The 26,690-nt window shown below is 38.1% G+C and overlaps 1 protein-coding gene across 1 annotated transcript in view; it reads right to left on the bottom strand.

The window, feature by feature from the left end:
• LOC133658011 (FERM and PDZ domain-containing protein 4-like) overlaps positions 1 to 26,690 on the bottom strand; it is a 123,559-nt gene that overhangs the window by 13,375 nt on the left and 83,494 nt on the right. Inside the window, exons 5-11 of the mRNA XM_062059636.1 lie at positions 25,301 to 25,346; positions 25,063 to 25,167; positions 22,986 to 23,093; positions 18,162 to 18,293; positions 10,605 to 10,724; positions 10,214 to 10,350; positions 1,996 to 2,122 (exon numbers count right to left, since the gene is read on the bottom strand). Coding sequence (XP_061915620.1) covers positions 1,996 to 2,122; positions 10,214 to 10,350; positions 10,605 to 10,724; positions 18,162 to 18,293; positions 22,986 to 23,093; positions 25,063 to 25,167; positions 25,301 to 25,346 — 775 coding nt within the window. The remainder of the gene's footprint in view (positions 1 to 1,995; positions 2,123 to 10,213; positions 10,351 to 10,604; positions 10,725 to 18,161; positions 18,294 to 22,985; positions 23,094 to 25,062; positions 25,168 to 25,300; positions 25,347 to 26,690) is intronic.

Raw genomic sequence — 26,690 nt, 5'->3', positions numbered from 1 at the left:
CATGTTGTCAAAGGAAAAATGCATTTTTAGACCATATGATTTGCCTGAGCGGCTAAGAGACCCCGAGAGTAACAAGCGGTTGCCTTGTTGCCTTCCATTAAGAACAATAAATTTGTTTTTAGTATAAGTTTGCTGGTTTCTAGAAATGTAATGCCAAGCGCATATCATTATGTCAAGATAATGGCACTAGCATTTACTTAATTTAAGAATATTTTTCAACATATTGAGCAAAAAGGTCTCTTTTTTTTCTACCAAGAAAAGTGCACTTGTTATTAGTGAGAATATACTTATTTTAAAGTATTTATGGGTTCATTGAGATAAGCTAATTTTACTTGTTTTGGAAAGTCTTGACAAGCCAAATTTTCTTGTTCTATTGGCAGATAATTTTGCTTAGTTCAAATAAAATGCCCCTAATTTTTGTATTATTTTTTCTTGTTTTTGAACACTGACTTTTTGCAGTGTGGCGCACAGAACAACACGCGTTTGATGACAAAATGGTGCAATACTAATTTTCTTAGGTCAGAGGTGTCAAAGTCGTTTTTACTGAGAGCCTTGCAGTTACGTTTGGCCCCAGAGGGCCGCTTCTAACAGTGAATACTATTATTACACAATTTGTTATGCATTTTATTAGTAGATTTTTTTTAAACTAAAATGTAAAAAAAAAAAGTGCAATAATTTCACCTCAAAATGTAGTTTATATTACTGTAAATGGAAAAACAGTACTGCTGTTTTTATGGTAAAAAAAAAAAAAAAAGGCAGCTCAGTTGCCAGAATTTTACTGTAAAATTGACATTAGTTTTTTTCCTGTAAATAAAAAAACCTGCAATTTTACAGTAACATTTTGGCACCTGAGCTACCAGTTTGTTAGTAGTTGTTTTTTACTGCAAATCAACAACTGTAGATTTTTCCTCGTATTACTGTAAATGTCAAAACAGCACCACAGTTTATTACAGTAAAAAAAGTACTGTTTTTTTCATTTAGAGAAAAATGCTGTAAAAACCACAGTAACTTTAGAGTAAACAGTGAGAGATGCTACCTTAGAAGAAGCATTTAAGTCCCATCTTAGAACTCATTTGTAAACGCTAGCTTTTAAATAGACCCCCCTTTTAGACCAGTTGATCTGCCGTCTCTTTTCTGCTCCGCCCCCCTCTCCTTCGTGGAGAGGTTTTCAGGTGACCACAGATGATTAGCTAGCTGTTCAAAGTCAGGACTCATCTATGCATCAGTTGGGGATCATCCACTGAAGATGATCTCCTGCTGGCCCCACTATGGACTGGACTCTCACACTATTAACTAGATGTATCAATAAAGTACTGTAACTTTTCTTACTAAATGTATTCTTTATTTCTATTTTGGGAGAAAAAAAGTATATGCATTCCATGCAATCTCAAATTATTTTATCTTAAATATTGTCTATTTATGCAAAACAATTATCAAACATTCAAACCATTTTTTAAACAGAAATAAATACTAATGATTTCAAAGCAAGTTATCCATCAAATTGTGCAATGTAAAAGTAGCAATAGATTTGATGGTAAAATTATGAAATTTCAATCGATCAAAGTTTTTTTATATAGCCCTTAATCACAAGTGTCTCAAAGGGCTACACAAGCCACAACGACATCCTCGGCTCAGATCCCACATCAGGGCAAGAAAAAACTCAACCCAATGGGTTGCAATTAAATAAACTTTTAAAATACAATAGAATTTGAGAGTAATTAAAAAAAAATATATAGCACCGATTTGTTTGTTATTTTTGCGTTGTTGCCAGTGCAGCAGCTTTTTAGCATGCAATGCCGTCAAAGCCAGCATTAGCATTCAAGGCGGAGCCTAACTAAGTGTCTTTGTTGGACATGGGTGAGAACCTTTGCAAGGGTGAGCGTGGCAGCAGGGCTATTTTTGGCAGCGGCATGAGAACACAGGACAGTGAGTTTCTGTGCGTGTGTCAGAAGTTTGCTAACAAGGGCAGATGGGGGGGGAGAGGGAGGTTGTTACTTTTTTCCCGGGAGGCACGAGGTTCTGGTTGGTTTTGAGGATGTGCGTCAGTGCTTTTTTGATGTTTTTCTCCTTCGTGCTGGTCAGCACCGCGGGTGGCAAGAACAGCGACAGGCCCCACTCCTTCCTGTTGAGGGGACAGAGATTTCAGCTAAAAAGGTGCTTTGATCTAATTACAGTAGTACCGTATTTTTCGGACCATAGGGCGCACCGGATTATAAGGCGCACCGCCGACGAGCGGGTCTATTCAGGTCTATTTTCATACAAAAGGCGCACCGGATTATAGGGCGCATTAAAGCGACCATATTATTATTTTTTTTTTCTAAATTTAAAACACTTCTTTGTGGTCTACATAAAATGTAATAGTGGTTATTTGGTCAAAATGTTGCATAGGGCGGTCTTTTTTACGTGGCTCACCTTCGGCAGCGCCTTTTCTCCGTCATCTTTGTTGTAGCGGTGTAGCGTGCAAGGACGGGAGTGGAAGAAGTGTCAAAAGATGGAGCTAACTGTTTTAATGACATTCAGACTTCACTTCAATCAGGGGTGTCCAAACTTTTTCCACTGAGGGCCGCACACGGAAAAAATAAAGCATGCGGGGGCCATTTTGATATTTTTCATTTTCAAACCATAACAAAATATATGGATTTTTTTTTTTTTTTTTTACTTTTAGGGCTGCCGGGGACCATAAAGGGTCTAAGTCATTAAAATGTTAAAAACAAGTCGTATTATTATTTTTTTTTTTAATTTAACGCTTATAGTAAACCTCTGCAGTATATCAACTTCAGGTTGATATAAAGTTAAAAAAAACAAAAAGGTTTTATGCCTTTTCTGTCAAAGACAACTTTGTTTTTTTTATAATAAAACTGAATTATGCAGTATTTCCCCAACTGCCCAAAACATTCAGAAACCAATGTTTGATGTGAAGTAATTAGAGCCTTAAAAAAATCAATAATGCAGGACACCATTGATTGTAATTCATTAATATTTTTGAGTAATCACAGTGAAAAGATAAATACAATTCCATTAAATATTTTTGGGATCCAAAGGTGCCCCACTCATAAAGTGATACATTTTTATTATTTTTTACTTTCAACACTTAAGTTACGAGATCAACTTCAGATATATTTGTCGATTTTAGGTTTGAACTATTATTTTGTTTGTTTTATGCTCTTTTGTCAAAGAAAACATTGATGTTTTTGTATGGCAACCACACATAATATGCAATATTTTCCACATAAAACATTTTAAAGTGAAATATTAGAAATAATTAGAGCCTTGAATAGGTCAATAATTCATTATAACATTGATTTTTGATTTTTTTTTTAGCAATGGCAAAAAAATAAAAATAAAGATAGACAAAAGAAAAAAAACAGCCTGCATGGCAGCTTTGCTACTTTTGCTAGTTTGAATTCACCTCATTCCACTTTTTTAAATGTTTTTTAAAAATTTTTGCAATAGCATTTCCAGAATGTGTGGTGGGCCGCAAATGGCCCCCGGGCTGCACTTTGGACTTAAATCAATAACGGAGCAGCATCTCCTCATCCGTGGCTCAATAATGCAACATCAACACCAGAAATGTGTCCCGTGAAAAACCATCCGACCGGAACTCTCTAATAACTAAAGTTCCTTGGGTGAATAATTTACACTCACTACACCGGTATGTTTTAGCGCTTTCATGGCAAATTTACTGACAGATATAAGTCAGAACTTTACACTACTTTATATTAGAAATGGCAACAGCGGAGGATGAATGTCACATAAAAAGAAGATAGAGAAAAAGAAGAAACTTATCGACTACGGTGTGGGCAAGGACTACAATGGCGGACGGGCGCCAATTTTCAGGACATATGCAGATCCCAAATACAAGTCAGCAGGTACCAGAAGGTAATAAACGTTGCTTTTGCGTAATATTGCGAAACAAAACGCCAGATAATATGTCTTACCTTATACACACACCATAATAATACTCGTATGTTGAAGCACAGTACAATCCATCAAGCGGTGCGGCTTCATAGCCTGCCAAAGCCGTACTGAAACATTTTGATAGATTTTTGAGCGCCGTGTGTAATGTTCTGTATTTTCAATGGCACATATACAATTTTGGCATATTGCAGCCTACACGTATCTCTTGCGTGTGACTGCCATCATATTGCAGTCTACACATATCTCTTATGTGTGACTGCCATCTACTGGTCACACTTTTCATATCACTATTTACCAAATAAAATAGCTTCGAGGTCGGTAATCACAACGAGAATTATTCCGTACATTAGGCGCACAGGGTTATAAGGAGTTTTGACAAAAAGGAAAGGATTTTAAGTGCGCCTTATAGTCCGGAAAATACGGTACCTAATTACGAGCTCACTTGGTCCCAGGACCGAGCACAGAACTCAAAACACTCGTATCCCAAATCAGCCCTGCCCATTGAAATTAAATAAATTCAATTTAATCCGTGCTTAGCCCCGCCCAAATCACCACCATTGTAACATTTAACATGCCATATAAGAAGGACAACACATTTTTAGATAAGAAATAGTGTATAAAGGCAATACAAAATAGTGTACAACAAACCATTATACTGTAGCATTTTTGAAGTAATGTAATATTTAGGGTTATGCCAGTCAATTGGACGATTTTCGTGGAAAAAGTAGCATTGCCAATTAATGTCTGACATTATGTTTGTTTTTAGGCCACCCAGCTAATTAATTAAGTGTTGCCATACACAGTGTGGAGGAGCTCCCCTAAACAAATAATAATCACCTGCATTGCGGCAGATAAACTGCATTTCTTAGTACCTTAAGTATCATTATCACTAAAGGACAAGGCTAAACATGTTACACAAGCCAGGAGCAGGCATGCTAATAGCTAAGCTAACTGCTAAGCTAGCTTTAAAAACAACAATAAAGAAGTGCTTAATAAAGTTTGAGAAGTGCAGATGGAAGCATGTTGCAGCACAAAGTAAGTAAAAAATAACAGGAAATTGACAAGTAGAAAATGATAAGAGTCCAAAGATAGGATAATATAACAACAATTGTTGGTGTGTTAGCATTTTTACAGTACACAAAATGTAAGAGGATGATCTATTATTTGCGGTAGTTTTTTCAGAAAGTTGCGGCAAAAGTTTTAAAGATTTTTTTTTTTGCTATAATATTGAATTGGTGTGATTTTATGAATGTGTTATCATGTTTTAAGTGTTCCTTGTAACCTCAAAAAGCATGTGATTTCAACAAACAAAACAAGTGCACTACATTCATGTTTTACTCATTTAATATCAAACAGACTTAAAAGTAGAAACTAAATGGCAGCAAAAGCACGGACTCAGATCAAATTTTTCAATTACTGTTCTGTTTTAATTAATTATAACTAGTATTAGTATCATGTTTTTCGGACTATAAGGAGCACTAAAAATCCTTTCATTTTCTCAAAAATCGATGTGGTGCCTAATGGATGTATTAATTCTGGTTGTGCTTAGAAGACGAAGCTCTTTACTGTCATTGCACAAGTATAACACAATTTCATTTACAGAGCAAAACCGTTCAAGAGCAGACATACATTGTAGACGGAGCAGGAACGCTAATGGGTCGCCACTTACGGCGCCTTGTAAAAGGTAGGAAAAAGGTAGATGATGCGAGGGGGAGGATGCGTTAAAAATAAAGTCGACCTCAGACTGGGGCCAAGAAAAAAAAACTGTGATCGCCGATAAGCACACATAAACACGTTATAACACAGAAACTACAAAACTTGCAACAACAGGGTGGTTGCCTATTGTGCAGCTCTTCTAAAGATTTTAAAGAGTGGCAAAGTGTGTGCATATGCCCATTGACCAGGGTATGTTTGTTGCTATGTCTACCGACCTCAAAGCAATTTTATTTGGTGCATGACAGAAGATATGTGTAGACCAGGGGTCACCAACGTGGTGCCCGCGGGCACCAGGTAGCCCGTAAGGACCAGATGAGTAGCCCGCTGGCCTGTTCTAAAAATAGCTCAAATAGCAGCACTTACCAGTGAGCTGCCTCTATTTTTTTAAATTGTATTTATTTACTAGCAAGCTGGTCTCGCTTTGCTCGACATTTTTAATTCTAAGAGAGACAAAACTCAAATAGAATTTGAAAATCCAAGAAAAATATTTTAAAGACTTGGTCTTCACTTGTTTAAATAAATTCATTATTTGTTTTACTTTGCTTCTCATAACTTTCAGAAAGACAATTTTAGAGACAAAATACAACCTTAGAAATGATTTTAGGATTTTTAAACACATATACCTTTTTACCTTTTAAATTCCTTCCTCTTCTTTCCTGACAATTTAAACCAATGTTCAAGTAAATTTATTTTTTATTGTAAAGAATAATAAATACATTTTAATTTAATTATTCATTTTAGCTTTTGTTTTTTCGACGAAGAATATTTGTGAAATATTTCTTCAAACTTATTATGATTAAAATTCAAAAAAAAATATTCTGGCAAATCTAGAAAATCTGTAGAATCAAATTTAAATCTTATTTCAATTTTTTTGAATTTCTTTGAAAAAATTTTGTTCTGGAAAATCTAGAAGAAATAATGATTTGTCTCTGTTAGAAATATAGCTTGGTCCAATTTGTTATATAGTCTAACAAAGTGCAGATTGGATTTTAACCTATTTAAAACATGTCATCAAAATTCTAAAATTAATCTTAATCAGGAAAAATTACTAATGATGTTCTATAAATTATTTTTTTTAATTTTTTCAAAAAGATTCGAATTAGCTAGTTTTTCTCTTCTTTTTTTCGGTTGAATTTTGAATTTTAAAGAGTCGAAATTGAAGATAGACTATGTTTCAAAATGTAATTGTCACTTTTTTGTGTTTTCTCCTCTTTTAAACCATTCAAGTAAGTGTAAATATCATTAATTATTAATAATAACATAGAGTTAAAGGTAAATTGAGCAAATTGGCTATTTCTGGCAATTTATTTAAGTGTGTATCAAACTGGTAGCCCTTCGCATTAATCACTACCCAAGAAGTAGCTCTTGGTTTCAAAAAGGTTGGTGACCCCTGGTGTAGACTGTTCAATAAATGACGCTAGCAATTACAGGTTAGCAAGCAAGCCCGAAACTTTGATGTTTCATAGAGAATATAGAACCTTACACACGGCGCTCAAATATCTGTCAAAATGTTTGGGTACGACTTTGGTAATTTACAAAGCTGAACCGCTTGATGGATTGCCGGCACATTATGGCTACCATAGTCAGACGTACAGTGCTTCAACATACAGGTAGTATTATGTTTTTCGTATCAGGATCCCACAATAGCACCTACTACTTGCATTCAAAATGACGTCACGTCTGTTCTCAATGGGTACCAGGCGCCATTTAGCCTTTCTCGAAGAAAAAGGCCCTTTGCCTGCGTTGTGTTCGGCTGTACGGACCGTTTAAATCGCGAAAAGGATAAAGGTTTCTTCAGAGTTCCTTGAGAGGTAATCAAGAAGGGCGGAAGAGTGCAAGATTTTATGAAAAAAGACGACAAAAGTAGCACACTCTCCAGTCCAAGGGAGCAGAGCCGAAGAATGCACGAGTTTGCAGTGACCACACCGTTAAAGGCTTGTTTGATATACTTTTAACGTTTAGTGTTTCCCATTTAAGTATCATTTTGAAAGTATTTGGATTACTTAAGACACATTTTTGCTAGGAGTGTTTTGGAAAACACCAATTTGGCGTGCCTAAATAAAAGAAATCAAATGTGAGCAACACGTAAAAGAGTTCTTCTTTTCCCAAAGGCAGCCATCATATATGAAGCTTTCAGCACATACACAATGTTGACATCTATAGTTGTATTTTTGATAAAGACGGGAAAAACACGCTACTTGTAAATGGCGCCTGCAACAGCAACAAACATGGCAATAGACTCAAAGTCAAATCGTGAAATGCAACCTTACTCGTGCTAAAACGATGCATATTTATACGGGAGAGTCTTGATACCAATTTCCCTGACCCAGCCACACACAAAGATTGTCGACCGCCATGCTTTTCCAAGTTTTCATTTGTTTTGTCGTGTAGAAATACGTCTGGAGCACACAATATTTCAATATGTTTGAGAACTCCACGGACGAATAATCCTTTGTCACTCGACAAATCTTTTTTTTTTTAATAAAGTATAGGGATCTATTGATTTTTTGCTCATACCTGCTTTTTGCAGGAAGATCTAGGCCCCCTGTGTACTGTGGAGAATGCATATATTTTTTTAAATTATTTCCTTATTCAGTCATGTTTAAAGCTGCTAATATTTTCCCATGTGTACACTTTGTTCTTGTATCTTATGTCCGCAAGTAAACTCTTGTGCTTTACCTTGAAGGGTTGGAATGTGTATTGGGAGTATGACGTACTCTCTTTTTACCTTATTTGTATTAGAACAATGAGGCTGTATTCCTTTCTGGGCGGGAGGGAGTTGTTTTCATACTCAATAAGCTGTCTCTTCCCGTTTGATTTTTAGACCGCTTCTACATGCTGCTATTAACGCACTGTAAGACTGGTCTCCTAAAGCTTTAGTAAAACTTGATAATATTCCTATTCTGTCTTGATGGTCCTTCTTACTCAACATATATGTCAGTCGAAAGAATTTGGGATTGACCAGTGACTTTTATTCCCTGAGAGGAAGTCTGGTCAGACACAACAATACTCAGATAGTGTGCGCGCTGTTTGCTGTATAACAGCCATCTTAGCTTGGTTGACCACCACTGGTGTTCACTCCCCGGAAGAAATCACTTGTCGGAATACACATAAGAGACATTATCTGGCGTTTTCTTTCAACCTATTATGCAAAACCAACTTTTCTTTCTCTATCCTTTTATTGTGGGGCATTCATCCTCCACTGTTGACATTTGTAATATAAAGTAGCATACAGTTGTAACTTATATCTGTCAGTAGACTCGCTATGGAAGCGCTTAAAACTATCGGTACAACGAAGATGACGGGGAGAGGAAGTGGAGCCACGCAAATAAGACCGCCCACAACACGGTGCATCCTGAAGAGACGGTCAGAAAGCGGCTTGAAGATGATCTGTAAAACATAATCTATGCAACATTTTGACAAAATAACCACCCTTAAATATTATGTAGACCACAAGGAAGTGTTTTAAATCTAGAAGAAAAAAATATGATATGACTCTTTTAATGTGCCCTATAATACGATGCGCCCTATGGTCTGAAAAATACGCTAATAATTAATTATAGTTATGGAAAGAAACACCACCTTTTCTGTTGATCAATGAGAAACAATGAGAGATTATCATCACACTTCAACATCTCTATCTCTATCTCTTTGCTAGGTCAGCCTGGCAAATGAAATTCCAAGGGACAAGCGGTCATGGCGACAAATAAAATAAGTTTCTTACAAGTATCATTCCTGCAGGACGAGGAATAGCTAAACATGTTTCACTACACACCGTAGCTCACTGGCATCAAAATGTAAACAAACGTCATGGGTGGATCTACACCTGACATCCACTGTAATGATACCAAGTACAGGCACGTATCTAGTCGATACTACTATGATTGCGTCAATATTTTTTGGCATCACAACATCTTCTTTCGTTTAAAAAAAATGTATATTATGTTTATGAACTCAAGAAATATGTCCCTGGACACATGAGGACTTTGAATATGACCAATGTATGATCCTGTAACTACTTGGCATCGGATTGATACCCAAATTTGTGGTATCATCCAAAACTAATGTAAAGTATCAAACAACAGAAGAATAAGTGATTATTACATTTTAAGAGAAGTGTAGATAGAACATGTTAAAAGAGAAAGTAAGCAGATATTAACAGTATATGAACAAGTAGATTAATAATTCATTTTCTACCACCTGTCCTTAATAATGTTGACAAAATAATAGAATGGAAAATGACACAATATGTTACTGTATATGTCAGCAGACTAATTAGGAGCCTTTGTTTGTTTACTTACTAATAAAAGAAACGTTGTCTTGTATGTTCATTATTTTATTTAAGGACTAAACTGCAATAAGAAACATATGTTTAATGTACCCTAAGAATTTTGGTTAAAATAAAGCCAATAATGCAATTTTTTTGTGGTCCCCTTTAATTAGAAAAGTACCGAAAAGTATCGAAATAATTTTAGTACCGGCACCAAAATATTGGTATTGTTGCAACAGTACATTAGTACCACAGTACTTTATTAGTACAGGTATACCGTACAACCCAATTGCACACACACACACTTACTGGATGTATTTGAGTGAAACTTTCTGGCTTTGTCTGGTTGTCATGGTGAGGATGTACATCTGCAGCGCCGCCAGTCGAAGCGCCGCATCATACTTCAGTTCCGGGCCGAACCGCTCCAGCACCACGTCGTTGCAACTCTGCACCAAAACAGGAAGCACAGTGAGTTTGAAGTACCACCCGACTAATTACAGCTGTGTTCCGCAGGGAAGAAGTGTGTTAATTAAAAGGAGAAAGGCATTTACGGAATCCTTTCTCCATCACAGTAAATGATTGAGTTGATCACCAGAAGCAATTTCCAAAGCTCCTGGCAGACGATGCCCGTCTAGAGAGTTAGACGTGTGCGATCATCCAACTCGGGCTTCCTAAAATGATAACAGTAAATCCCTCTCACCTGAACATAGAAGTATTCAAACGCCACGCTGTCCCTCCGCAGCAGCTCCACAGGGTCTCGGGGCATGAAGCTGATCCGAAAGAAACACTTCATCTTATCAGAGCCGGGCCTGCGAGTCACCTGGAGAGTGGAGAGAGGGTGGAGATAGATGGTGAAAAGTGGCAGCAGAGATAGAGCAAAAGGTCCAGAGGGGCAGAAGTAGTTGTGTCCTCGTGAAGGTGAATAGGGTTTTTGGAGTTCTTCGCACTTCAAAGTAATGGAAATAGAAACAGCCACGGTTCCCAGAATGGCAAGTAAATACTGTGACAAATACATTCAGAACTGTATTTGTTTGTAGTGCATAAGCTTGTGTACCTCTCACCTATCCAAATCTTTGTTTATTCTTTTTGCATTGACTGCCAGCCTGCCTGAGTTTGGCGGCAGCAAGCTGGCGAGCTAATAGTGCAGGGGTCGGCAACCCAAAATGTTGAAAGAGCCATATTGGACCAAAAATACAAAAACAAATCTGTCCGGAGCCGCAAAAAATTAAAAGCCATATTACATACAGATAGTGTGTCATGAGATATAAATTGAATTAAGATGACTTAAAGGAAGCTAAATTACCTCAAATATAGCTACAAACGAGGCATAATGATGCAATATGTACATATAGATAGCCTAAATAGCATGTTAGCATCGATTAGCTTGCAGTCATGCAGTGACCAAATATGTCTGATTAGCACTCCACACAAGTCAATAACATCAACAAAACTCACCTTTGTGCATTGATGCACAACGTTAAAAGTTTAGTGGACAAAATGAGACGGAAAAAGAAGTGGCATAAAACACGTCCTAGAAAGTCGGAGAAAGTTATACATGTAAACCAGGGGTGTCAAACATACGGCCCGCGGGCCGGAACCGGCCCCCAAGGAGGTTCGATCAGGCCCGCAGGATAATTTGAAAGTGGAAAAAATGCATAAAAGACATGGAATTAATATTTTAAATTCACTGCAATTCATGGATTATCTGCTAAGGGGCGCACTCTTTCCATCAGAGTAGAAGACAAGCCGCATCACTGAGACAGACTGAAAACAGCAGACGGTATCAATGCGCCATCTGCTGCTTGTTACGACGTTGTTAATACCTTGGTCTCTACCTCTCCGCTACACCCTCATTAGCCAAAATGTCGTTATCCAAACGGAGAAAAGTAGATAAGGAGTGTAGAATTTTCAAAGAAAAATGGACCACGTCCTATTTATTTACAGAGATGCACGGAAAACCTTCGTGCTTGGTGTGTTTGCAACAAGTTTCGGTATTGAAGGAATATAATATTCGACGCCACTACGAGACTCATCACAGCGAAAAATATGCTGGCTTGCAAGGACAACTGAGAAGAGATAAGATTAACGAATTGCTGGCGGGTCTGAGGAAACAGCAGTCAACTTTCATCCAGAGCCGAGAAGTCAGTGAAGCAGCGGTAAAAGCCAGCTACCTAATTGCTAGCGAAATAGCATTAGCATCGAAGCCGTATTCCGACGGTGACTTTGTTAAACGATGCATGATGAAGGCGGCTGAACTTGTATGTCCCGAGAAGCGACAAGCTTTTGCCAATATTAGCCTGACGAGGAATACTATAGCAGAGAGGATTTCGGAACTATCGGCAGATTTAGACAGTCAATTGAAACAGAGAGTTAAGTCATTTATTGCATTTTCCGTGGCAATTGACGAGAGCACTGACATCACAGACGTGGCCCAACTGGCCATATTTATTCGAGGAGTTGATGAGACATTGACTGTTACTGAAGAGTTTCTTGAGTTGGTGCCAATGATGGACACCACAACAGCCGAGGACATTTTTGGCTCTGTCGTTGCTGCATTGGACAGAGTTGGAGTGGACTGGTCCCGCGCTGTCAGCCTGGCTACAGACGGCGCGCCATCCATGGTCGGAAAGAAAGCAGGTGTCGCGACAAAGTTCAAAGACAAAGTACAAGCCCTTAATGGAGGAGATCGTTTCTGGACCTTTCAGCTCTGTGAAGATGAATCCTTACTGTGGTGATTTAAAAAATGTGCACTTTAATGTTAGTCAGCAGCTTCAAAACAAAAGTTGTGTGATGGAATTCTACTGTTCATACAACTCCATAAATTTTCAGTATGTATTGTATGTGTATGTATGTTTCATGTATGAAGTTTACAGATTTACAGGACAGGCGAACACTTTCTTCATTACACATTTAAAATCACTCTCCTTAGTTTGTAAGGTGTACGCAGGGATTACATTTAGATTTTATATGCGTATGTGTAAGTGGTTTAAAAATTCCTTTCTTTAAAAGTCTCATTTAATCTTAAAGTGCATTACTATATTTTTCAGTACCAATTAAAGTTTTGTGCCTTTGTACAATCAGTGGGATCAGTTGCAATGCATATTTGTGAATGATAAAAGTAAATTGCACATTTGTCTAAGGAAATATGAGGTGTTTCATGAAATGTTTTGTAAAAGGATAGTTCATTAAATTTCAATATTTTCCTAATGTTCTTGTGCTTCTTTACACCAAAACAAAGGAAAGACATGATATTTTGGTTATTTATAGCAGAGTATGGTATAATTTTAATGGTCCGGCCCACTTGACATCTCCCTAGGCCGTATGTGGCCCACGATGCGAAATGAGTTTGACACCCCTGATGTAAACAAACTACGGTGAGTTCAAGGACCGCCAAAATTAGTAGGACAAAACGGCGCTCGCCAAATACTCGAATCAGTGAAGCATGTTTAATATAAACAGTGTGCTTTATAACGATTAGGGAGGGTTGTGTCATGTTTGTCCTCCAACAGAAACCATATCAAAATAAAAAAAATGTTTTCCCCTCATCTTCTTCGATTTTTCATACATTGTTGAAAAAGCTCCAGAGAGCCACTAGGGCGGCGCTAAAGAGCCGCATGCGGCTCTAGAGCCGCGGGTTGCCAACCCCTGTAATAGTGCGTTGCATTTACAAAACCCAAAACCAGTGAAGTTTGCACGTTGTGTAATTCGTAAATAAAAACAGAATACAATGATTTGCAAATCCTTTTCAACTTATATTCAATTGAATAGACTGCAAAGACAAGATATTTAATGTTCGAACTGAGAAACACATTTTTTTTTTGCAAATGATAATTTACTTAGGATTTAATGGCAGCAAAACATTGCAAAAAAGTTGGCACAGGGGCATTTTTACCACTGTGTTACATGGCCTTTCCTTTTAACAACACTCAGTAAACGTTTGGGAACCGAGGAGACCAATTTTTTAAGCTTTTCAGGTGGAATTATTTCCCATTCTTGCTTGACGTACAGCTTAAGTTGTTCAACAGTCTGTTGTGGTATTTTAGGATTCATACTGCACCACACATTTTCAATGGGAGACAGGTCTGGACTCCAGGCAGGCCAGTCTAGTACCCGCACTCTTTTACTATGAAGCCACGCTGTTGTAACACGTGGCTTAGCATTGTCTTGCTGAAATAAGCAGGGGCGTCCATGATAACGTTGCTTGGATGGCAACATATGTTGCTCCAAAACCTGTATGTACCTTTCAGCATTAATGGCGCCTTCACAGATGTGTAAGTGACCCATGCCTTGGGCACTAATACACCCCCATACCATCACAGATGCTGGCTTTTCAACTTTGCGTCTATAACAATCCGGATGGTTCTTATCCTCTTTGTTCCGGAGGACACGACATCCACAGTTTCCAAAAACAATTTGAAATGTGGACTCGTCAGACCACAGAACACTTTTCCACTTTGCATGAGTCCATCTTAGACGAGCTCGAGCCCAGCGAAGCCGGCGTTTCTGGGTGTTGTTGATAAATGGCCTTTGCTTTGCATAGTAGAATTATAACTTGCACTTACAGATGTAGCGACCAACTGTAGTTATCTTTTATTGTTTTTGTTGTATTATTCCCCTGTTTAGTGTTAGTTTTGTTTCTTGGTTTACTTTCTGTTGCTAAGAGCGATAGCTACACATCTGTCCTCATTTTATGATTAGTGTTCCCTCCTGCATTAAAGTACCAGTAGAGTGTTCAGTTCAGTTCAGTTCAGTTCAGTTCAGTTCAGTTACAGTGGAAAAACAAGTTGACTTGATATGCTTAATTGTGTTTCATTGTATCAAATCAACCATATTTAAAGATTAAAGATTAAAGATTAAAGTACCAATGATTGTCAATTGCATTCTATCTATTTACCTTCCGCAAAGAACGTGAAAATACCATCAAAACATCACAAATTGCCACAAATTCAGTCAGCCATTTTGAATATTCCGCTCCGAATATCTTCGGCTAATTGATTATAAGGGATTAACGTCAATGTAGAAACGCTTCTGCACTCTGGCCATGTTATCAGATCAGAAATACTGGAAGTACGCAAAAATTAGAAAGACGTAAACATATATAAGACATAAACACATATGTTTTTTGTTTTTTTTATGCATTCTAAGTCTTAAATAAATAAATACATGAAAAGTCCGCTAAGTGCTCTCTATTTCGCCCACAAAACTCTCTAAATAACCATCCAAAACCGCAAACAATCCTCTATTTACATATCGTGATTTGAATATTATCCAAACATTAACAATGTTGTTATCGTAAGCGCTAACGCAGACAAAGTATGTTTAGCATTGATAACCCCGAGCTAACTATGGTTTATGCTGCACTAGACTCAAGGACATACTTTAATGTGTTAATAAAATGAAACTGAAGATTGCAGTAATGCAACATTGATGCAAACTGCCGTAAAAATGCAAAGAAAAAGAAGAAGTTGTGCTGCTTTCGCTACCACTGCATCGCGTTCGGCTCGTCAAAGCTTTTCTAGATTATAAATCATGACTCATCTGGATAATAGGAGGATTTAACCATGATTCTAGAAGTTGTTCATCTGTGACATTCAATTCATAACCGGGGACGGACACAAACACACTACAACAGAACCCTTTCTGTTGATTAAAATGTGTTCTTCATCTGGCTCACTTGCACTGGCTTCCTGTGCACTTAAGATGCGACTTTAAGGTTTTACTACTTACGTATAAAATATTACACGGTTTAGCTCCAGCCTATCTCGCCGATTGTATTGTACCATATGTCCCGACAAGAAATCTGCGTTCAAAGAACTCCGGCTTATTAGTGATTCCCAGAGCCAAAAAAAAGTCTGCGGGCTATAGAGCGTTTTCTATTCGGGCTCCAGTACTCTGGAATGCCCTCCCGGTAACAGTTAGAGATGCTACCTCAGTAGAAGCATTTAAGTCCCATCTTAAAACTCATTTGTATAATCTAGCCTTTAAATAGACCCCCCCTTTTTTAGACCAGTTGATCTGCCGTTTCTTTTCTTCTCTCCTCTTCTCCCCTGTCCCTTGCGAGGGGGAGTCGCATAGGTCCGGTGGCCATGGATGAAGTGCTGGCTGTCCAGAGCCGGGACCCCGGGTGGACCACTAGCCTGTGCATCGGTTGGGGACATCTCTGCGCTGCTGACCCGTCTCCGCTCGGGATGGTTTCCTGTTGGCCCCGCTGTGGACTGGACTCCCGCTGATGTGTTGGATCCACTGTGGACTGGACTTTCACAATGTTATGTCAGACCCACTCGACATCCGTTGCTTTCGGTCTCCCCTAGAGGGGGGGGGTTACCCACATATGCGGTCCTCTCCAAGGTTTCTCATAGTCATTCACCGACGTCCCACTGGGGTGAGTTTTTCCTTGCCCGTATGTGGGCTCTGTACCGAGGATGTCGTTGTGGCTTGTACAGCCCTTTGAGACACTTGTGATTTAGGGCTATATAAATAAACATTGATTGATTGATTGATTGAACGGGAAGATATAAACATCCTATCAGTCGTCATCACAATGAGAGCAAACATTGTACAGTAAGCGATCGTTTGATAATGCTTGTAGTTTGTATTTCCTGTTTAGCACTTATCAATACTGCTACATGATGCTTAGTGTTTCACTAAAGCTGGATTTGTTTAGCAGAGCTTCTAAAACTTGTAGCTCGCCCTCCTTATATTCAGGATCAACAATATAAGTTTCTGAACCAATATTTGTCCCAAAGTAGTTGTTATTGGCTTTCACAAAGTCTGCATGATTTGCATTGTTGTAGATGGGGAAGGGATCTGCGGTTCCTACTGCTACGTCACGCGATCACGTGACTGGTTAGCTCATTATCTATCAAAATGAGATTGATACTAGTTCGATCCTATCTATGAGCTAATGTAACGAAATGTTGTCCTTATCTGTACTGTAAAGTTAAAATTTGAATGACAATAAAAAGGAAGTCTAAGTCTAAGTCTAAGTTCTGTGTGTCATACATCATATACACAGTAATACCTTCAATATAGAGGCCACTTGTTTTTCACTCTACTGGTACTTCAAGGCTAATCATCGCCCTTATTTATACCCGTCTCACCATGCAGTAAGTGGCTGGTCCATTGTTTTGTTTGGCTTTGTGCTACTCCCTAAAGTTTATGTTTATATGTTGCTATTAATATTTAGTTCTTGCAGTGTGTGCTTTTGCTGTGGCACGCTGCGCTTGTGTTTTTGCCTAAATTTGGATTAAGACTCATTTTAACGGCAAGCTGCCTGCTGTCCTCTGCCTCTTTGGAATCGCAAACACCACAACACGCCAGCACCCGACATCTATGGTTGATTGATTGATTGAGACTTGCATTAGTAGATTGCACAGTACAGTACATATTTCGTACAATTGACCACTAAATGGTAACACCCGAATAAGTTTTTCAACTTGTTTGAGTCGGGGTCCATGTTAATCGATTCATGGTAAAATTCATGGCTGATTTAGTGCTACAACAAAATATGAATGTTATAGAAACTTATATGATTGTTTACAGTCAGAGCAACCATTTCTGAAGCCAACTCGGTTCCGGATGGGAATAAAAAAACGGTTCTTGTTCGGAACCGGTTCACAGCGTATCGGTTCCTTGGAATCGCTTCCCAATCAGTTCCTTGGCATCGCTTCCCAATTCTTTTAACGATTCCTCTACCGATTCCACAATGTCATACCGCGAGAAACATGACGCCCAGGTGGCAAACATTTTCCAAAGTTTGGCTGTATTTTACGAATGAGGATTGCAACAGCGCTACTTGCAAAAAATCGCAAGGTTGCTTTTTCGACAAAAGGAGGAACTACGAGCAATATGCTAAAACATTTGAACTCACAGCAGGCTATTACTGTAAATGAATGACGTGTGTTTGAACTACTCCGATCTCATGTAATACTAGCATGCCCTCTGCCGTAAATACAACAGGTACTAACTAACACCGATTATCATGTTACCATGTTAGCATGACAAGAGACAGATTCTGACTACGAACGTGTGGTCAAAGGCTTACACCCATTTACCACAGTATATGCTCCTGATGTTCGGTAGGTGAATGTTCAATTGTAGTCAGAGAATAGCTGCACGTTTTCTTCTGCCCAGATTTTCACTCAGGAATTCCGATTAAATATTTTCAAGGGAGAGCACGATAACGATAAAGCATATTCCCCACACAAATTACACTTTAGCTGAAACGCTGCTTGGAATACAAAACACCATGCCTGACCTGAGCTAGCATCTCTTGTTCGTGCAGCAGAAGCAGTCGGTTTCCGCGGCCTTCAATCCTCTCCTCCAACATGAGGGAGAAATGCTCGATGCATTTGATGGATAGTTTCTCTTGCAGTGTCAGGATCACGTCCTGGAGGGAAATGAAACATTCAGAGAGTTCTGTTCAGAGTATAATGCAACAAGGAAGCTTCGACCACTATTAGATTCACTACACCCACTATAGTTGTAGCATTGCTATAATAACTATATACTGTATATGGCAACTCGAATGCCACTCAACAGAGCACAGATCACAGGCAAAGCTGACATGGTAAGAAAGAAAAAAACAATTGTGGAGCATTTGTCTTTGGTAGTCCTTCTGTTTATAAACAGACTACTTCCTGGTTCATGGAGAACTCAGATAGTCAACTTCCCCTAGTCAACTTCCCCTTGTATCTAATGGGTTCTTCCTTGGCCAATACACCAAGGTTGCAAACCGTCCCTCGAAAAACAGAACTGTTCCGTATTTAGAAACAAAAATGTGTGTCATATTGAGCTGTAAAGGGAGGCACTTGGTTCCGTATTACCATGACAATCATAAATAGCCTGTAAAATGTCAATGGATTCCATCCTCGCAACGACTGCAAGCATGTTATGTCATTGCGTTCAACTTTAGCAAGCTAGCAAGAGTTATACGCTGAGCTTTTGGTCTTGGTCTTTTGGAGTTAGTGGGCAGTCGAGGGTGGAGTCGGCTCTCTTGGTTGCTTTGTTGGGTCTGCTCCTGTCTCTGGCCATGCTCCAGCCACCGTGGCAAAACATATATACACAGTAGTGATGGGTCCGGCAACACCGATGAATCGGCGCATGCGTCGAGCTCATAGAGCAATACCCTGTGTCGGTGCGCGTACCACTTTTAGAAAGTCACGATACGCGAACTGTGTCGCACTGACGCCTCCTCTGTGCCTTGTGAGCGGGTCTTTTCTACAGCCGGAGAAATAATAACTAAGAAGAGACGACTGAAGTGTTGACAACAACCAAACCTAACCCCCCCCCCCCCCCCTCCTCAATATATCCCACACCCCGGATTGTAAATAATGTATATACTCTGATGATTAACTTGTGTGAGGACTGTATTAAGATTATAGTATATATCTGTATCATGAATCAATTTAAGTGGACCCCGACTTAAACAAGTTGGAAAAACTTATTCGGGTGTTACCATTTAGTGGTCAATTGTATGGAATATGTACTTCACTGTGCAACCTACTAATAAAAGTTTTAATCAATCAATGACAGAAATCGTCTAAAATTGAAAATTTTAAATAAAAATGTGTAAAAAATAAATTAAAAGAAATCCCAGTCCACAAGCATCCTCATTCACAACACGTTCTCTTAGATTTCCATGTTATGATACATGTTCACATTTGTTATTGACTGTGTCTAAAAAAGATTAAAACATATATTTTATTTAAATGAAGATATGAAAAAATTCTAAATGAAATACAATGACTTGGTTTATAATATTGTATATACTAGGTCATAAAATCAGTGTCAGTTGAGTCGGTCCATAGGTTGCCTGTAGGGATTTTTAATGTCCAGCAGATGTCAGTATTTAGTGACACAGTATCGACACAGTATCAATACAGTTTTGCAATGTGTCGAAACGCTTCATGACGCCTCATCAACCCATCACTAATACACAGTGTATGTTTTTTTTGTTTTTTTTGTAGCTGTATATAGAAGTGGCTGGTTGCATCAGCTATGTTATTTTAATGTATTTATTGTCCTTTGTGTTCTTTGATGTTTGATGTTTCCCTCTTACACACATGCTTATGTGTGCTATGGCTTTTTTTCTTCTTCTTCCTTGGCCTCAGTCTGGACCCCCTCTCCAGGGGCCCAGGTTTAGACTGAATATTCCCCCCCAGCGTTTAACAGTTTCTTACCGTTTTTGTAAGGGGCACCGGAAGTTGGCAGACCCGTCAGCGATCCTGTTCTGTCTCCCTGTAATGTTTGTCTGCTCTTGAATGGGATTGTGCTGGAAATCTTAATTTCCCCTTGGGGATTAATAAAGTATTTCTGATTCTGATTCTGATTGTCACTTTTTACCAATGTGTCATTCAGAAAAAAGATGCAATGACGTCAGTTCGGTTTTTGCGTTTTTATCCGACGGAGAAGACACAAGTGGCTATCACGTCCACGGGGTAGATGCTAACATAGCAGTAGTGGTAATGCTGTCTCACTTTTTAAACAAATATAATTGAACAACTCTGCTATCTTGTTGTGATTGTAATAGGTATGTATTGTCCTCGAAACACTAGTGATTTAATAAAAGCTTTATGATATTTGCAAAGCTGGCCGCGGGATACAGTTACATACTGCTTTGAGTTAAAAGGGCTGTTTGCTACCTTTATGCAGATTTCTAACTTTCCATTGTGTTTTAGTCATAAAATCCTGCCCTCTTACAGATTTCAGCACGCAATACCGTAACTACGCCTGTACGTCACACGTACACGGGCATTAGCTTTTAGTGTTGTGAGTTAATTAGAGCGATTGTGATAACTAACGTAGCTATCATTAAATGTAGCCTATTGCCTATCGTAACAACAAGACTGTTAATTGTTCGTTGCTTCTTTGGGACTGCAAAGAAGCCATACAATTAGTATTTGTGAAAAATATAGACACTTATAAGTTCTGTCAAACCACTAATGGTAATATATGCTCGTCCGGTGGTGTTTTTGTCATATTTTTTGGTAAATTTTTTTTTTACTTTGACCAAGTTGCAAACGGCCCCTTTAAGCAATACTTAATACGAATATTTTTTTGGTTAAGCAGGAAAAAAATGTGTTTGAGAAACGTCTATGTTACGTCTATTGCATGAGAAAATCCATTATCTAACAATTTTTTCTCCCATGTAATGATGTTAGTCCAAAAATAATGCAATTACATACATTCAGGTTCGAGTCAAATAGTAGAAAAATTGTATCACACAAATTCAAAAGAAAAAAAACAAAACAAGACAACTCTGCCAACAAGTTGGCAACCGTACACATTAGGGTAGGGGTCGGCAACCCAAAATGTTAAAAGAACCATATTGGACAAAAAATACCAAAATGAACTCTAACTTATAACAATGATTCACCCCTATACAATATACTACCCTAATACCCTACAGTGCAATATTACCCTTCGAGTGCAATACATCCGACACTGATTGTTATTTTTTACCCCGGTACTCTTGTCTTGTACTGTATATTGTACAGTATGTTGTATTTCTATAGTGTTTTGTATATTGTACAGGATTGCTTATTATATGTATTGGATAGTAGTCTGTTTATTTCAATTGTTGTTGTTTTTTCTTTATTACCTCTTGTGTAATTTATTTTTACCCCATATTTGTTCCCACTACCGCACCTTAAATTGGAGTCCTTAATCTCGTTATATGCAAATATAATGACAATAAAGTCCATTCTATTCTATTCTATTCTAAATCTGTCTGGAGTCGCAAAAATTAAAAGCATAAGTCTTATGATGAAGACAACACATGATGTAAGTGTCTATAATAGCTATATTACCCTACTATCAAAATGACCATGTGTCGCAGGCTGACACAAATGTTGAAATTTAATATTTATTCTACACATTTTTACAGAATTGGAAAACATTAGTAAAACGGAGGCTTCTCAGAGGGTGGGATAACTCCTGAAAATTAATGGCCAAAGATATGGATGTGTGTGTCCAAGTTAAAGGTTTTCTTTATTACAATCTTTGCAAGCTGCGTAATGTTTGAGGTGGTCTATAACAGTGGTCCCCAACCTTTATGTAGCTGGAGACCGATCAACGCTTGAAAATTTGTCCCGCGGACCGGGGGGGTGGGGGGGTGGGGGTAAAATTTTTTTTTTTTTTTTTTTGTCATAAAGAAATACAATCATGTGTGCTTACGGACTGTATCCCTGCAGACTGTATTGATTTATATTGATATATAATGTATATATTGTGTTTTTTATCTTGATTTAATATAAAAATAAAAATAAAAAAATTTAAAAAAAAATTTTAATTTCTTGTGCGGCCGCGGCACCGGTACCAATCGGTCTACGGACCGGTACCGGGCCGCGGCCCGGTGGTTGGGGACCACTGGTCTATAACAACAAAGCACACAAACAACTATCAGAAATGAAGCCATTATTAAATACAGATAATGTGTCATGAGACATGCAAATATAAATTAAATACACATAAGTAAAGGAAATTAAATGAGCTCAAATATACCTACAAATGAGGCATAATGATGCAATGTGTACATACAGCTAGCCTAAATAGCATGTTAGCATCAATTAGCTTGCAGTCATGCGCTGACCAAATATGCCTGAGTCAATAACATCAACAAAGATCACCTTTGTGCATTCACACACAGCATTAAATGTTTGGTGGACAAAATTAGACAAAGAAGGAGTGGCATAAAACACGTCTTTCTTTGGCAGCGTCGGAGAAAGTTGTACATGTAAACAAACTACGGTGAGTTCAAGGACCGCCGAAATTAGTAGGACAAAACGCAGCTGACCAAATACTCTCTCCTGTGAAGCATTTATAATATAAACAGTGGGATTTCTAACAATTAGGGAGGTTTGTGTCATGTTTGTCCTCCTACAGAAACCATATTAAAACAAAACATTTTCGAAAAAGCTCCAGGGAGCCACTAGGGTGGCGCTAAAGAGGGGCATTTGGCTCTAGGAATTTGTTGTTGTAACATTCCCGTCCCTACTATACACCACCCCGCTAAAAAATTTATAGAACTCTGTGGACACTGCAATTGTAACACAAGTAGCTAAATCATGTCTGTACGCACCTTGATGGAGGTACTGCTGTCGAAACGGAAAGACTTGGTCTGACCGTTCTCCAGGTAGACCTTAAGGACATTTGGCATGAACAGAAGAGAGTTGTCCTTCACTGGGTTCTACAAAGTGAGAAAAGGTTGAGTCATTTCCTTCTTGTATTTACTACCTTTGCAGATATGATAGGTAAAGTAACAAGCATTGATGCAACGATCGACCACAAGTCATATACTGCATGAAGTGTGTGTGTTCGTGCGTGTGTGGGTGTGTGTGTGTGTGTGTGTGTGTGTGTTTTTGTATTTCTACCCTTCTTGAGACATCAACAAGGAAAAGTACCATCCATATGAGGACCGGTGAACAAGTTAGGACATAAATCATGGTCCCAATACGAAAAACCATTGCATCTAATAGAGAGCCAAATACTAGAGTCCGTGAACATTGCTCCAAAGTTGTTGATTTAATGTGCATACAAAAGTAAACATTGACAGGTGCAAAGGCAGCAATATATGATAAAACAAGACGGCAGCTAAAGAAGGACTTCCCTATTCATCCCCGAAATAACCCGCCAGGTGAACTGCTGATTTTACGACTTCCAGTGCTGACGTAAGACAACCCGCGTCCCGTATGTGACCATAGGATGAACAAATACACGACGGTACTAAGACTATAGTGGCCAAGGCTTCTACAGCTGGGTTGCCCAAAGTGCCCGCACAGGGGCCATTTGTTGTCTGTGACTCGTTTGTTATCGGCTTTAATCAAAAAATAGAGATTTAATTTGCACCCCTGGTGGTGAAATCTATCAAAATTAGGGTGGTCCCAGAAAGGAGGGATTTTTCAAATTGACTGTGTGTCTGTTTAAAAAGTGCTCCCCCTTTGGTCTACATATGTGAAATAACAAGTGTGTGTAAAAATTTGAAGTGCTCCCCCTCTGGCCAAAATATGTAATAACAAGTGTGTAAGGAATTGAAATGTGCCCTCTTTGGCCAAAAGTAATAATAAAAAATAAAATAAATATGTATATAGAGACATACTGTAATAACTTGAAGTAAATAATGAAGATTAAAAACCAATTACAAACAAACAAACAAAACACAAAAAAAGAACTAAAAGCAGTCTTTTTGTCACAATGTGTCGACTTATTTCCTATAAAATTGGCAACAATTTCTCATATTCTTTCTGTTTCTGTAATATTGCAATGTTTTCTCGTAAAATTATGACGTTTTTATGTAAAATGATTACTTTTTTATGCAAAATGGTGACATTTGTCATATCAAATTCTGACTTTAATCGCAATATTGTCAAATTTTTTGTTGTTCTTGTAAAATAGTGACAATTTTTGAGTAAAATTATTACTTTTTAATGCAAAATGGTGACATTTTTCAAATAAAAATCTGACTTTAATCAGCAATATTGTACATTTTTTTGTTGTTCTTGTAAAATAGTGACAATTTTTGAGTAAAATTATTACTTTTTAATGCAAAATGGTGACATTTGTCATATAAAATTCTGACTTTAATCGCAATATTGTACATTTTTTTGTTGTTCTTGTAAAATAGTGACAATTTTTGAGTAAAATCCCGATCATTATTATAATATTGCCAAAATGTTAAAGTTTTCTTATAAAATTGTGACTTTTGTCGAATAAAATTACGACTCTTTTCATAAAACTGACACAATTTTAAGCTTTTCCTGTAAAACCGATACTGTTATCGAGTAAAATTCCAACTTTTATCATAATATTGCACAAATGTTCAGTTTTTCTTGTAAAATTTTGACTCGCGTTGAGAAAAATGACAACTTTTCTTATAATACTGCCAAAATTCTACGTTTTTCTTGCGAAATTACAACTCATTTTTCACAACAAGCTTTTTTATATTTGCATAGCATGTATATATTATTAATGTTGTAAATACAAATCTTTATATATCTAGAAAGGGTGGTCCTAAAGAGATAACAAATGCAAGAATGTGTGTGCGTGTGCGTGTGCGTGTGTGTGTGTGTGCGTGTGTGTGTGTGTGTGTGTGTGTGTGTGTGTGTGTGTGTGTGTGTGTGTGTGTGTGTGTGTGTGTGTGTGTGTGTGACAGAACTCACTGGAACCTGGCCGTTTATAATGACCTCCTCGGCAAAGCGCACTTTGACCGGATTGGACTTGAGCATGGCTTTTTTGGCTGCACTGATGAACGCTGATTTAGGGGACTAGGAGGCAATCATCCAAGAAGAGAGTTAGTGAAAATGGAGGGGAGGAAGGGAAGGGGAGGTGTAGAGAAGCGTCCACAGGAGCAAGCACAATCCAAAACATGGAAAAACAAGTCGAAAACGATGCACTCACGGGATATGGTTGGACAACGGTCAATAGGATGGATTCTTTGCAGCTCCTGAAGTGGGAAGAAAGCACATCCGAGAATAAATGGCAACAAAATGAGAAGAAAACTTGAAGACACAAACACACATAGATGACTAACCCAGGGGTGTCCAAACATTTTCCACTGAGGGCCGCACGCTGAAAAATGAAATCATGCAGGGGGGCCATTTTGGATATTTTTCATTTTCAAAACCACAATATACAGAACAGGTCAAAAGTTTGGACACACCTTCTCATTTCAATCCGTTTTCTTTATTTTCAAGACTATTTACATTGTAGATTGTCACTGAAGGCATCAAAACGATGATACCTGTGAAGTGAAAACCCTTTCAGGTGATACCTCTTGAAGCTCATGGAGAGAATGCCAAGAGTATGCAAAACAGTATTCAGAGCGAAGGGTGGCTATTTTGAAGAAACTAGAATATAAAACATGCTTTCAGTTAATTCACCTTTTTTTGTTAAGTACATAACTCCGCATGTGTTCATTCATAGTTTTGATGCCTTCATTGACAATCTACAATGTAAATAGTCATGAAAATAAAGAAAACACATTGAATCAGAAGGTGTGTCCAAACTTTTGGCCTGTACTGTATATCGGAACCATTAGGGCTTCCCTCAATTTTGGTCAAGGTTAAAGGTTCCAGGGACACAGAAGGGTCTCAGTCATTAAAGCAGTCCTACTCAAATGGACTATGCTGATATGATTAAACGTACGAAGCACTTGGCTTCACTGGAACCACGGTGGGAGACGAGGAAAGACGGGTGTGTCTTTTCCTTTAATACTAACGAGCTTACAATGTTATACAGAGGTATAGTTATAACAATTTTATGGACAAATTATACTATTTATAGTCATTCTCCATTCTACAGAAAATAATTGTGAAGCACTGCTTTAAAGTGTTAATAGTAGGACATATATTAATGTTTGTTTTTTTAACTTTCAACTGCACTTTTTTGGGGCCTATCATTCACTATGGGAAACAAGAAGACGGGTGTGTTTTATTTTTTTCCAATGCACTCTAATTTGTAAATAAACGTAAATAAAAGTCTGCTTACAGCGAAGCCAGTGAGAGGTCCTCTATTCCGCTCATGAAGCCCTCTGAAAAACCATCAAAAAATCGCCAACAATACTCCGTTTACATTTCTGGACTTGAATATTAACCAAGTATGAGGGATTTTGTTATTATAAGTGCTGACGCAGACAAACAATTTTGTGTGGCTGTGTTGACATCATCGGCTGGTGAGCTGCTTCCTCGCTAAATTTGATTTCAGATCATAAGTAATACCTCTTGCCTGGACAGTAGAAGGATGAGGACATAATCTGACAAGTTGGTCAACTTTGGCATCCAATTTAGAC

This window comes from Entelurus aequoreus, linkage group LG01 (assembly GCF_033978785.1).
Source record: "Entelurus aequoreus isolate RoL-2023_Sb linkage group LG01, RoL_Eaeq_v1.1, whole genome shotgun sequence".
In the NCBI taxonomy this organism is placed as follows: domain Eukaryota; kingdom Metazoa; phylum Chordata; class Actinopteri; order Syngnathiformes; family Syngnathidae; genus Entelurus; species Entelurus aequoreus.
This window is presented reverse-complemented; position numbering and strand designations above follow the sequence as displayed.